This window comes from Octodon degus, unplaced genomic scaffold (assembly GCF_000260255.1).
Source record: "Octodon degus isolate 3935 unplaced genomic scaffold, OctDeg1.0 scaffold00114, whole genome shotgun sequence".
In the NCBI taxonomy this organism is placed as follows: Eukaryota; Metazoa; Chordata; class Mammalia; order Rodentia; family Octodontidae; genus Octodon; species Octodon degus.
In genome coordinates, this window is record NW_004524690.1 from 5,364,037 (window position 1) to 5,378,548 (window position 14,512).

The window sequence follows — 14,512 nt, forward strand, 5'->3', positions numbered from 1 at the left end:
TTGGGTGAGGCAAAACCATGATATACTGAGCTGAGGAGGAAGCAAATGCTTGCACCTGTAAATGCTGCTCCAGAGAGAGCACCTGGAAGTGCAAAGAAAATTGGCTTTCATATTTTTACTCTCCTTGCTTTGACCATGCTCCTTGTATAAACCAAGTTTAATTTCCATCAGCTTTTTTTTTTTTTTTTTTTACAGTTTTTACAAATATTGTTTATTTTAATGAAGCTGGTACACACATGTCCATTTAAAACCCATATCCCAGGCCAGAAAGTACAAACAAAATCAAAAGGAGCAGTGTTCTATTATACATACATCTGCGTGAGTAACTTTATTAATTTTGAATGAAAATTAACTTTTCTGGGATCTTCTGACAAGATTTTTTTAAATCTTAAAACTGCTTTCTCTTCAGTGAAGCTACCCTTGGAGTTGATCAATCTCTCACCATGTCTATTATCTGGACATGAAAGCTCATGTTTCTCTTCTTTTTGGTCCAGACCCTCAGATTTTAAGCTTTAAGTTAAGGAAAGGTCATTTTTCCACAGTTCAGTTCTCTGAAAAACTTCTACCTCCCACTGAAAGTTATAGTCCAGGAGTGAAGCAATCACAAGCTTGAACTTCAGGGCCACCTGAAAAGCCACGAACTTCAGGGCCACCAGGAACAATCGCACGGGTCGACCTTATGATCACAAGCCTGAAAATGCACAGTCCTGAAATCTGCAGCCTTTCTGTGCACACATGTAATTTTTAAAATGCAGAAGACAATGTGAAGAAAACTGAGGTTTGATCACCAAAAAATCAGCACGACGAAAACAATGAATAATGAGCACTAGAATTCAAATTACTGGATGTTTTAAAGAGATGGGATGCCAGTTTTCATTTCCATTTTGAACACCACATTACAAAAGAACTATTTTTTAAAAATAAAAAAGGATTGAGGGAAAAGAAAAAGAATAAAAAGAATATCTAAATCGTTGAATGACCCCCTGTTTGTTCCTGATAAACTTCAATCACATCTTCTTCCTCCATTCCCAATTCTTTTGGAGTATGATTATCAGCAATTCTCTGACCTTCAAAGAGAAACCTGAGTGAATTCATTGGAACGCCCTGTCTTTGACAGTATGATTCTTTGAGTTTCTTGAGATGTGTTGTCATTTTCACTTTGAAGTGAATCTCACTGCTATCCTGTCCAATGACTTTGAGTTTAATGTATTCGCCTTCCTTCTTATCCCCCAAGTCCTCAGTTGATGGTTTTGCCTCCTGATCAGACATGGCGATGGTGGCTTCCCCGGGTCTCCGCACAGCAGCGGCCTCGGGGCAGCAAAAACCTCTCTCGCTCCGGCGTTTACAATCCCATCTACCTACCTCACAGCACAACACTCTCCATCAGCTTTTTTTAAACAGCAATTAGTGTGTAGAATTTTCACCATGACTAACTATGCATTATCACAACCATTGTTGAACTCCTATCATTTTGTTTAGTGAAATTCTGTATTGCTTCTAACGTTTTTAAACTATTTTTTATTCTCTTTAAAAATAAAATTTTTAAATTTAAAAAATATATAATGAAGCTCAAATATCTATGGAGCTAGAGGATGAATCTGAAAACAGTCTTGTTTCATAGGTGGTAGGTTGATGAGACTTTTTCAGTGTCTTGTGGACGAGAGCATTTGATGACATTTAAGGGTGCATCTTTAGAACCCAGCTTTCTACATTTCTATTTCCGTGTGGAGTACCAGTGTCACAAAAATATAGGAAATTGCTTGAAAGGGGAACTACAGGGATGAGGGGCTTAAAGGCTAAGTGATGAAGCTGTAGTGTGCAGGTGTGACTCTGGGGATGACACCACATTTTCTGAAGAAGCTCCTAAATGCCTCCAGTGTGAGCACTGCAGCCATATGCATGTGAGGTCTGCTGCCTCTGGCCATCAGAACTGTACCAGTCAGTGCTCCCTGGGCTAAAGCCCAAGAGCCCCCTGAGGCCACAGCCTCCATGTGAGCTGGGGCTGCCACATTTCCCTTGTCCACTGGGAAAGGAATCCTCTGCAGTCCTGTTTGTTCCCAAGGCTCAGCTCTGGCCACTGTAAGCAGGACATCACCCTACCACTGTTATGGGTATCTCCTTGTAAAAGTGGCTCACCAAATAAATGTTACTGGTTTTAGGGTTGCTCACTTCTTCTTCTGGAGCGTGATTCCAGGTTCTTCTCATCTCAAAGAACTGAACAAAAACAAGCAAAAAGTAGAGCCAATGTTTATTTGAAAAAGTAAAAAGAAGACAAACTGGCTCTGTAGAGTGATCGTGGGCCAAGTAAAAGAGGAAAACAGCAAAGTGAAAGTACACCCTGGAGGATACAGAGCAAGCGATAGTGAGGAAAGCCACGATAGCAAGCTCTTCTTGGTGCCTGTGCTCTTTTATATTGTCCATATCTCAAAGAAACCCATAAGAGCTTCCATAAATGGGACCTCAGAAGCTGTGCTGGGGTGATGTCAGGTCTAGGTCATCCTGTTCAAAACCTGTTCTAGTTCTCACAAAAAATCACAAGCAGGGATTTGGAAAATGTCCTGTTCATGTGTTCTGGGATCTATAACTGACGGGTCCCACCTCCTTCTCCAGCCTGCTTTGCTGTACCCTAAAATCTCCTGCATCACTTCACTTTGAGAGACACAAACCCCTATGATTCTTTATGGAGTGCTGAGGGGGTGGAAGTCTCTGTCTTCTATAGCTTCTTCAAACTGGAAAGAGCTGCTGACCCTACCTACTGAAGATGATGTGCTCTCCAACTGCTTTGGGATGCTGTGGGCTAAACTGGCAGAGCTGAAGAAAAAGAAAAGCTGTCAGAACACCGTGAGAAGAATCAATGGCCATTGTGTTTCACTATTAGCCAAAATATGAGGAGCAAGTTGATTTCTATATTTCCTGTAGCAATACTGGAGTCTTGTTATTTGAAGAGACATCTCAAGTCTTCCAGAGGTCCTTAAGAACAGTTCTTCTTTTGATCTTGATCTTCAGAAGTTCAAGTGGGGCTGGCTTTATTCTAGAAAGATACACCTATCTCTGCCACCTTTACTGCAGTGAGTACGGCAAAAATCACTGAGAAGGAACTCTTCCATTTTGGACTGTATTGATTTGCAGGTGTCCCCTCTCTCCAAGATTTTATGAGCACTTGGTCTCTAGGATGAGGAGTAGGTGGTCCTCCTTGACCAGGAGCTGGCAGGACTCTGTTCCCATACATTTCAAAAGCCTGTTGCAGTTGTCCCAGATTAATAAGATATTATAAGAACCCTGTCATTTCTGAATTTACTATCATCTTACATAACATCTCAAATGGGTTCAAATTTATCCCACTTTGGGGCATGTTACAAACCTTCATGAATGCTACTGACAGGAATTGGAAGGCTTGGATATCTCTTTTCAAAGTTATGTCAGATCTCACTTTAATGCCAGGTTGACTTTTTCTACCTTTTCAGAAGACTGAGGCTGCCAGAAGGAATGGAGATGGTATTCCACTTCTAAAACCCTTGCCATTCTATGAGCTATTTGGATGATAAAAGGTCCACTGTTACTCTGGAGGGACTGGTAGTCCAAATCTAGGGATGATTTCTTTAAGAAGCACTTTGACTACTTCTGTAGCCTTTTTTAAATGGGTAGAGTGAGCTTCAATTCAACTCATAAAGGTGTCAGTTAAGACCAATATCAGTTTAAATCTTCCACATGGTGGTATATGGGTAAAGTCTAATTGCCAGTCATCCCCAATGTATGGCCCTCTCTTCTTTACTGGTTCTTACAAAGGAGGTGGTTTGTGTTTGTCCAGGTTATTGTATGCACAGAGTAACCAAGCTTTGCAACCTGTAGGGTAGTTGCTACTAGTCCTATTCTTGTGGAAACTTGAGTGACCATTTCCAATGTGTCATCTCTTCCCATATGGAAAGAATCATGAAGTGTTTTATAGCTTTCCATTGGGCCTCCTGACAAAAGACTAGTTTGTTTTATAAGTACCACCAGAGTGTCCTTTTAATTCCCTCTTGTTCTGAGGCCTATTTACTTTCCTGGGACATATAGATTAGTTTTAATGGTTCCTTGGGAACTGGGAATAAGGGTAGAGGGTTAAAGGGAAGTAAGGCTGCCCTTTTTCGCTTCCCTGTCAGACTTTTGATTTTCCAAACAGACTTCGGTGCTCTTTACAATGAATGGCTGAGAATATGGACTGCCTGTAGGCAGTATGGAATTTCCAGCCTACACTTTATAGATAATTGACAAGGCAGCTCCCATCAGTGAAACACACTTCCTCAGACATTTGGAGGGGTAGGTCACTAATGTCCTGCCTGCTTGCATAGGGCTAACTTCTGAGCATCAAAGAAGCAGAGTCAACAGTAGTATACGTTTTCATAATAACTTCAGGGGTATCTAAGAGCATGGCCTGAAACTTAGCCATTCGTATGTTAACCACAAGTAACTTCTTATCTCTAGAATAGCTCTGACTTGATGGGAAATCAAGACTTCTAATCTCTGTCTCAAAGTTAACTTTGCAGTTTCATTTGCTAGTGCAGCTGCAAAGAATATCTGATCAGGTCATCTTGACCCTAACCAAAGCTATAGATCCAGAGGAGGATTTTCTAGAGGAGTAAATCAAAACAGAATGAACTAAATGAATTGACTGACCCATGATATCCAAGATTACCCAGGGTACCTTAGAGGAAATGGTGATGCTGGTGTACAGGGCCATTGCATGTTCCCCTGAATCTCTTCAGTCATCAGAGCAGGAAATGAAGGACCTTGCTTGCCTATTTCCTCTCTGGGAGTAAGGACAGTCATATTTCCAGTGCCATGAGTCAAGCACATTGGTTGCCTCACAAGTGGAGCATGACCCAGGCAGTGGCTTGGTAAAGTGATATTCCAAGTTTGTAGTCTTCTTACATTTGGAACAAGAATCTCAATTGTCCCTCTTCTGGGTCCTGATTGTTGAACACAAAAAGGCCACATTCAGCAACTGTACCATAGGTGTCTGTAATCACACCTGAATTTTTTTAGCTTATACCAAATACCTGGGGCTGACTGACAGATAAAATCATGTCATACAAGTGCATCTCCTTCCCCAGGGGAAACAAATTGTGCTCAGGAACTAGGTCTCCAGTTCCTGAGCTTTACTGCTGGATGTCTATGTCCAAATCTTATTGGAATATCCTAGTTTTTAATTCTCCTGCATGGCCCATCAAAATGTTATCAAGCAACTTCTAAATGAGGCCCACCAGATAGGTGTTACCTGGTTTTGGGTTGGTCATCCCTCTTTTTGTTGTTAGATTCTAGGTTCTTGTTGTCACAGAGATTTGAATAAAATGAGTGAAAAAGCAAAGGCAATGTTTATTTGCAAAAAGTAAAATGAAGGGTAAAGGAGGAGCTGGCTCTGCTTAGCAAGTTTGGACCAAGAAAGAGAGGAAAAAACAAGATGAAAGTATACCCTGGAGGACACAGAGCAGGCTAGGAAAGCCATGACAGCAAGCTCTTCTTGGTGTCTGTGTCCTTTTATACTGTCCAATTTGCAAGGAAACTTGTAAGAACTTCTGGAAATGGGTACTGGTAGGTACTGGAGAAGGTAGTGCTGGAATCCTATGCCTCGTTCTGACCTCAGGTCTAGGCCATCCTGTTGGAAATCTGCTCGAGTTCTTATAAGAAGTCCACGTGCAGGATTTGGGGACTGTCTTGTGCATGTGTTCTGGGATCTTGTAACTGACAGGTCATGCCTACTTCCCTAGCCAGCTTTGCCATGCCATAATCTCCTATGTCACCACCATACCACTCATTTGAGCTAACAGTCCTTATTGTGTCTACCAATTATAATCTCAATTTTTCCAAGTAGGTTAATGTCTTTAAGTAATAAGTAACAAGGCTTTCCAGAATTGCTGCAAATATAAAACTATGACATTACATGAAAACTTTAAGAAAAAATATCAGAGCAACTTGCAGACATGTTGTCTAGTAGCACAAAGAGGAGCTAGTTCTTTGGCTCCAACAAGGCAGACAGACTTTCTACTCTGCCACAGCTGTCAGTGAAGGTGAAGAATGTGCAAAGCAGCTTCCCTTAGGTATAAAAAGAAATGATGGACCAAGAAAGCTACCTGAGTACTGAATCTTTAATCTCAATGTAGCAGGTCCCTACTTTGAACAACTGCCTTTAAGAACATCCTACTTTCAAGAAGAGAGTAGAAATCCAAAGTATAATGCAATGATGGAAGGCACTGAAACACTGGAATTGCCATCCATAGTTTGCTGTACTAGTATTTTTATCAACACTGTTTTGTTCCTGGACTATAAATTCCATAAGATTTTCACACTCTGCACCACCAAAAATTTTCCCATACGCCCAATTATTTTTTTATAGTGAAATTTGGGAGAGGAGCATAGATGTGTATATGACATGACAGTAGAATTTCCAGTGTTTTGGCTATTTCTTTTTTTTCTTTTCTTTTCTTTCTTTCTTTTTCTTTTTCTTTTTCTTTTTTTTTTTTGCGGAACCGGGGATTGAACTCAGGTCCTTGCACTTGCCAGGGAAGCACTTATTCCACTGAGCCATCTCCCCGGCCCCTGTTTTGGCTATTTCTGCCTTATTTACCCTGACATTTTTTAATATATTTTTATCTCAGTTAACTTTGCTGTTTGTAGAAGTTTGCTAACACTATTACAACAAATTGCCACACACTTGAAGGCTTAAAATAACACAATTTTGTTATTTCACAGCCTGAAAGTTACAAATGCACAGTAGTTCTTAATCAACTAAAAATCAAGGTGGAGGCAAGACTGTATTCTTTCCTGTCTTTTCCAGAGTCACTCTGTTGTAATCAGGGTTGGCAAGTAAATAGATTTAATACAAGATACATACATTATAAGATTATTTTATTATAATAGTTACCCAAAAAGTCCAAATGCAGAGGAGTACAATAGATTTGTTCATGAGCTAGAGACACAAAGAATCCGGCTGAGGGCCAGGATCCCAGAGCAATATCCTCATGAGTCCATTTGAAGGCCAAAAGCCCATGACAATGTCGCCCATGAGTCCAACTAAAGGCCTGGAGCCCACAAAAATGTCTCATGCAAGTCTGTATCAAGGATTTGCACTGTGAAGGCCCAAAGGTCAGGGCTGGAAGCTAGAAAGTCTGGGCCAGCAAGATGAGGAATCTGTGTCAACAGGCTGAGGGATCTGCACTGGAGCCAGGAAGCAGCCCTCAAGGCAAGGACCAGAACTCCCTGGAAAGGAAAAGAACCACAGGCATCCTCAGCAACAGCAAGGACTCAAGCTCCTCCCACAATAACCGCTGAGTTCCTATCAAGAAAGCCAGCAGGACAAGCTTCTCAGAGAAAATCAACAGCACACCATCTCCTCCTCCAGCTCCATTTCTGTGTCATTAGCAACACTCCTCGGGTGGGCCGTCCAGACCCAGCACCGTGTTGCTTCAGTTCAGCTGGTGTTCCATGTGGACCATTAATTAATCCACCACACACTCCTTTGTCTTTTCTATAGTCCAAATTCAACCATGGTCATTCAGATCTTTTTTGCACTGCATAATTGCATTGCATTGCCTACCTTTCTCATTTATCAGGTTATACATAGGCCACCCAGATAATCTAGAATCATCTCTGCCTCTCAGATTTTTAATTTAAACACATCTGCAAAATCCCTTTTGTCATGTTAACTAATGTGATTGCTAGGTTTGTGGGGATTAGGATGCAGACATTTTATGAAAGCCACTTTTAGTCTCCCTACTACTCTGTTGCTATTTATTTTTGTGTGTATTCAGTCCTTGGCACCCCCAGTAGAGTGGAAGATTATTTTTTGAGGAGCAGGAGAGTGCTTCTTTTACTCTCTATCTCCAAACAAATGTCCAATTCAGATACCCAGAGCATATTTTCAGCTAACTGTGCCACCTGCCTTGATGTTAAGCACACATCTCTTCCTAGGTTACAGACCACATTGAGCCAACAAATGGGATACAGAAATAATTTTAAAAATGTCTCAAGCTTTAATAAATTTGCTTTTCAAGACAATTTATTTCAAGACAAGAAGACAATCAGTATGTAGGGCATATACTTTCTGATACATGAACAATACATAGGTATGTGTCAGCTTTCTAGTGCTAGGACAAAATACCTGATATACACAACTTGAAGAAGGCAAGCTTTATTTTTGCTCACTCACAGCCACGGTCAGATGGTTTCAAGGCAACAACATCATGACAGAGGACAGTTGCTCCGCTCATGGCACCTGGAAAACCACAAGCAGGGACAGAGCCTCAGAGAAAGGGGCTGGGGACAGGATCTGCTCTTCGAAGGCAAGCTCCAGTGGCCAGCTGCCCACCTCCTGAAAGCCCCACTGAAACCAGGTTTTGGAAAATATTTTAGGTCAAACCATATCAAAGAAAGATTAAAAAAAATAGTGCATTTCTGTATTACATGAAGTTTTTAGAACAAGAAGATAGCAAAATTGAATGGAGGAGACAACCAGGGAAATAGAGAGTGAAAATGGGTGTATTTTCTATAATTTTTTTCTTATGTCTTTTAGTACAGGGATTATAGGGTCTCATTACAAAGATTGGACTCGTAGTGATTCTTCTGTTTTCAGCCTCCCAAGCACTGGAATTATAGGCATGCGCCACCACACCCAGTCTCAGTCTCCATCTCAGCATGCCCTGGGGGCTGGGCCAGCACGGCACACTGGGATCGAAACCTGGTCCCTGTACCTTCCATAAATTTTCAAGAAGATCATGAAAAAATCAAAGTGACAGGGAAAAGTAAAAATAAAATGTGTCAAGGTATGATAGCAAAATCATGAGAATTCAAAAGATATCAAAGCACTTTATACCTCGGTATGCCAGAAGAACCAAAGAGTGCTTGCTTTATTTAAGTGACACAAATAAAAGTTGAGAACTCTAGAGATGCTATGTGGTCACATTGTCCCACACTTTCCCACCTCCGTGTATCAGAAGGTATAATCCTCCCTGCTTAGTACTCCCTCTTGCCTGCCCCATTTTTCCAGGAGTATTGATAGTGCAGCCAGATTTATGCCAGTGAAGAAAGATTCCCCAACCTGTGGACTCCCAGGGTAATCCATCTACAGAGTACATAGCACAAAATACCTGTGGCTTCAAATTTTGCAGGAGAAATTCTCTTAAAATCCCTGAGAAGTAGATTCAGGCATGGCAGGTCATATTCTCCAAAGATGAAAAGATTGCAGTAGTGCGGTGATTGATACAATGTGTCAACTTGAGGGGCTGGAAGCTTAGCTGGAGAGGCTCAGCGACTCCACCCTGAGTGACTCAGCATTTAAAGGGTACGTAAAAGGGTTGAGGGAGGCTTCTGTGATCCCCACGTACTTGGAGGAATTCCGATCTTGGTAGTCACGCTACCTCATTGAAGGAGCTCTGATCTACGCAGTCAGCGTGAAAGGAAGAAAGAGAGGCTTGATCGATGCCCCAGCTGCTGCTGCTCCTCTGCTCTTTGTTGTTTTCTGCCACCATGAACAGCTGCCACTCTGCCTGGGAGCCACACAAACTGCGAACTAAATGAACCTAGCCTTCCTTAATTTTGGGTGTTGGGTATTTTGTCCCAGCAATGAGTAAAAAGTAATAGAGACAAATAGTATCTTCCAGGTGTTTCTAAAACTCTGCCCCATCCCAAGAAAATTAGATCCAAATTTTATCTCCCTTGAATCAGATAAGTTTGTGACTCACAACCCATAGAATGAAGTAAAAATGCTCCTGCATACCTTAAAAGGGCAATTGAGTTTCTGTCTTGTTGGCTGGAGTGTCTCCAAGTAGAGCCATGAATTTCCAGGTTAGAAGTCCAGGGCCCTCGAGGCTGCCGTGTCATGGGGAAGCTGCGGCTCACAAGAGCTCCAGGCATTATCTTCCAGTGTTCCAGTCAGGCACTGAATACGTGAGAGAAGCTGTCTTTAAAAGATAATACACCCCAACTGGTGCATCCCTCCCAACGCTCAAGGCTTCAGTACCACAGAGTGAAGAAAGCCATTTCTGCTCTCTGCACATTTCAAAGCCAAGGACTCCATGAACATAAATAAGATGGTTTTAAGCCACTAAACCAGGAGTAAGTTTTTGTCAAACAATAGGAACCAGGGCACTAGGATGAGCAGCATCAAAAGAAAAGGGAGCCTATGCCTTAGCTCAGTTCTTTAAGTGCCTGCTTCAACAAAGCAGTCAGGCTCAGGTTGCTGTGGTTTGATCCCCAGAACTCAAGCCAGCCAAACCTGCCCTGAAGGCATTCGGAGGAAAAAAAAAAAAACCTTAAAAGAAAAAATGAGAAGAATTGAGTTTAATAATCTTAATTGGTTTCAATTGTTATTCTAAAATCTGGTAAACATTTTACTCTATAAAGTAGAATTAATATCCCAATGAGTAGGACAAAAAAGGTTGCTTTTTATAGAGAGAACTGGGGGCTGAAGAAAGCAGAATTAAAAGCACAAATGTAGATTATCATTTCTTTTTCTGTATTTTTTTAAGTTGACACATGATAATTGTATATATTCATGGGACAGGATTTCAAAACTACCTTCCTTTTAAGTGAGGACAGGAAGACAGAAGAGTTTTAAGAAAAAAGCTGATTAGTGCACACAGAGGAAACTTCATTATCTGGCCTGGTTGGGAAATTTGGCTGTTATCTCTATAAACCTGATTTCATGGAAGTTCAAATAAACAGCTCAGTCTCTGCTGAGGGATATGGAAATTTAGTGTGATCCACTGTGATTTTTAGCTTAGTCTGTGGAGGTATAGTGCAGGAGATTACACAAAACAATGCTCTCCCATAGCTTCTATTTAAGAGTAACATGCATATTCTCATTCAGGAAATTTATATGAATCAGAACTATGACTGCAGATATCATGCTAACAGATAAATTCAGACCTAGGACAGCTAGAGAACCATTAGGAGCTTCTTGAGAGTCTCAGACACTATGAGAGATGAGAGGAAAATATGACAAGGGTCAATTCAAGGAGGATTATTTTACTAAGAGTAAGAGAAAATATTCTGTTAATTAGATCACTTTTCTAAAAATGAGTGAAAACTGGGAGTACCACTTACTGTGTTCCCCAAGTGAAGGGAGACCACAACCAAGCTCTGACGGAAGAAGGAACAGTCCCTGAAGTGCACAGTCATAAAAGTTTATCAGGGACCTTAGAGATTTCTGTCCAACCAGGAAGAACTTTCTCTATTGCTTCATAGTTGAATCCTTTTTATGTCATAATCCACCCCCCTCCCACAGCTGGACAGGACTTCCTGGTGACTGAGTAAAGTGCAAGCTTCCAGTAAGTTCTGCCTGAGGCAGCTAGATGGGAGGAAATGGTGAACTTCCCACAGAACTTCTGTGGGCAGACTGACAAAGGAAAGGAGAATAACCCCCACCAATGTCACGTGAAAGTGGACAATGCTCATCCAGAGATCCTTCTTTCTATGTAGAGGGGCTGAAGTGAAAAACAGAGCATGATCTATTTTACTATATTGTCTAACCAGTTAAATAGTTTGTAGATATTGTTGAAGACATTCAGGAATCAGCCAGGCCTGATGACACATGATTGAGCCCAGAATTTGGGATGCTGAAGCAGGAGAATCACTGTAAGTTCAAAGCCAGTCATGCTCCAGAACAAAAATTCAGGAATCCAATTGATTGTCTTGGGGGAAATATTTTTCCCTCTGCTTAAGATATTTAAATAACTGTGCACAGATTAAGCTGAAAGTAGAAAGTCTTTCATGTTTCTTCTCCACTGAAATTTAATTCATCATGAAATAACTACTTAACAGTCAACTCTGAAGATTTCATTTGGAAAAGAAGTTTCAGTAAAGAACCTTTAAAATATATATATTAAATGAATATTCCTTCTGGGGGCTAGTTTATTCGGCATTAAAAATAAGTATGTAAGAATCCACACTTAAATTTTTAGTATCAGGCTTTTTTATACATAATAACTACATATTTAAATATGCTCTGAATGTTAAGATTTCTTAGACTTAGTGTAGGCAATGTCAGACACTCAATGATCTGGCCCTCCATGCCAAATCTGTATCAACTGGACTGATACAACTGGAAAAGTCAATAACAGAACATCTTGAATTAAGGTAAGATTGGCTGTCTCACATAAACCCTGAAATTCCAGTGACAAAAAATATTATTGAAATTTGCTTTCCATTCAGGTCATGTCAAATTGGCACGAGGTAAAAAACCAAAAACAAATAAACCATCACTACTCCATACAATCCTAGAAGACTCAGTTGAGAGAGGTGATGCCATCCTAAAGGTCTTACTGCCCAAGAAAGAAGACATTCACGTCCTTGTAAAACATCTTACAAGAATTTTTTGTGGGACAGGACTAGAAGTATTGTACATGGTTTCTACGTACTTTGCAGAAGCAGAACTAAGTTATTATGCTCATATTAGATGCAAGCATTTCTGGACAACATCATCCTTGACAGAGCAACCACTTTCCACCGCATACAAAGAAATGTAAGTTCTTTGATAAACAAGCAATGCTTTGGCTACACGTGTCATTCATGCTATGGATTTTAGCCATTGCCACCCTTTGGGATAATGCTATGAATTATCAAATCAAGCCCACCCCCACCAGATCCACAAGATTGCATTTTCTCTCTTGTTCTGTATTCCATTGGGTCCAGAGCAGCACTGTAGAACTGGGAGTTGGTGCTTCCTTGGCAGTGCAGCATGGAGGGAGGAAGCCATAAGCTATGCCTCCCACTCACACTCAGCAAGGTGGTGCTAAAACCATTCATATTTACAGTGCTCATTCACCCAAGCATGTCTGCCTTGGTGAAGACCTGATGAAAGGGAAGTGCGCTCTATTATTTTTTAGTTTGTATTTTAACAAGAGAAAACATAGCAATAAAATAGTTTCAAAACAGATTAACAAGAGAGTTACAATAATTAATACATTATATATTGTTGTCTTTGTAATAGTTATTCAGAGTACAAGATACAAACATGATATCTTGTCCAAGCAATATTAGCATAAATCTTTCATTTCAGTGAACTAAAAAAACTTGCTGTATACCGATCTTAATTTTCTTGTATATGAATACATTTTTCTTTTTCCCTTGCCCTTTTCCTCATCACAGTTTCTTTTCTTTTGAACAGTTTCTTCCCAATTCACCTTATCTGTTACACATTTTGAACCTTATTTACTTGTCTCACATTAGTGAAACAATGTGTTTATAGCTATGGATCTGATTTATTTTATTCATGAGTATAGTCTCAAGTTGTATTGATTTACCTATAAGAGTTTCCAGTTTATCTTGCTTTACTATATAAAACAACACACCTTTTTAATTCACTCCTCAGTTGATGGGCAATTGGGTTGTTTCCAAGATTTATCTGTGATAAATTGTTCTGCTGTAAAACATTGATGCACCTATATTACCAGTATATTTTCTATTCTTCTGTGAAGATACCCAATGGGGAATAGCTGGGTTGAGTTGGACCTCTAATCCTGGATTTGAGGAATCTCCACACTGATTTCCATAGTGGTCGTACCAGTCTACACTCCCACCAACAGTGAAAAAGGGTTCCTTTTTCCCCAAAGCCCCAACAGCATTTATTACTGGTTGGTTTCTTGATGATAGCCAATTCTCTCTGGGGTGAGAAGGAATCTCAATGTTGTTTTAATTTGCATCTGTCTGATGACCAGAGATATTGAACATTTTTTCATACATTTATTTTCCATTTGGATTTCTTCATCTGAAAAGTGTGCATTCATCTCAGATGCCCATTTTTGGACTGGTCTTTGAACTTGAGCAGTCTCATTTTTTTCAATTTTTTGTATGTTATAGATAAAAGTCCTTTGTCTGAGAGATAACTTGTTATAATTTTTTTCCCACTCTGTGGATTTCCTTTGCTATACAAAAGCTTTTCTTCTTTCTTTCTTTCTTTCTTTCTTTCTTTCTTTCTTTCTTTCTTTCTTTCTTTCTTTCTTTCTTTCTTTCTTTCTTTCTCTCAGTGTACCCCAGGGGTGGATATTTCTGATATCTTCTTTCTTTCCTTTTTCTTTTCTTTTTTCTTGCAGAACTGGGGATTGAACTCAGACCCTTGTGCTTGCCAGGGAAGCACTTATTCCACTGGGCCATCTTCCCTGCCCCTACAAAAGCTTTTTAATAAAGTGAGAGTCCATTTGTTGATCCTCTGTAATATTTCCCATGCAGTCTCGGTTTTATTCATGAAGTCTCTGCCTATACCTGTATCCTCAATATTTCTCTTATATTCTCTCCCAGTAAATTTAGTGTTTCTTTCTTGATATTTAGGTCTTTGATCCATTTTTACTTTAGTTTAGTGCATCATGATAGACATGAGTCTAGTTTTAGTCTTTATCATGTGAAAGCTGATTTTTCCAGCACCATTTATTGAAGAGACTATCTTTCTTCCAGGGGACATGTTTGGCTCCTTTGTGAAAGATAAGGTAGCTGAGTGTGCTTGGGCTTGTTTCAGCATATTCTATTTCACTGAACCTCGGGT

General features: G+C 40.2%; 1 protein-coding gene across 1 annotated transcript; it reads right to left on the bottom strand.

Moving 5' to 3' along the window:
• Positions 1–583: 583 nt before the first annotated feature.
• On the bottom strand, positions 584–1,281 carry LOC101565022 (small ubiquitin-related modifier 1). The gene has a single exon (XM_012516592.2). It carries the CDS (start codon positions 1,267–1,269, stop codon positions 964–966), a length of 306 nt encoding a protein of 101 aa, XP_012372046.1. The 5' UTR covers positions 1,270–1,281; the 3' UTR covers positions 584–963.
• Positions 1,282–14,512: the final 13,231 nt, after the last annotated feature.

Excerpts from the sequence above, each read along its gene's own strand:
- LOC101565022 (XM_012516592.2), bottom strand. The coding sequence starts at position 1,269 with ATGTCTGATCAGGAGGCAAAACCATCAACTGAGGACTTGGGGGATAAG.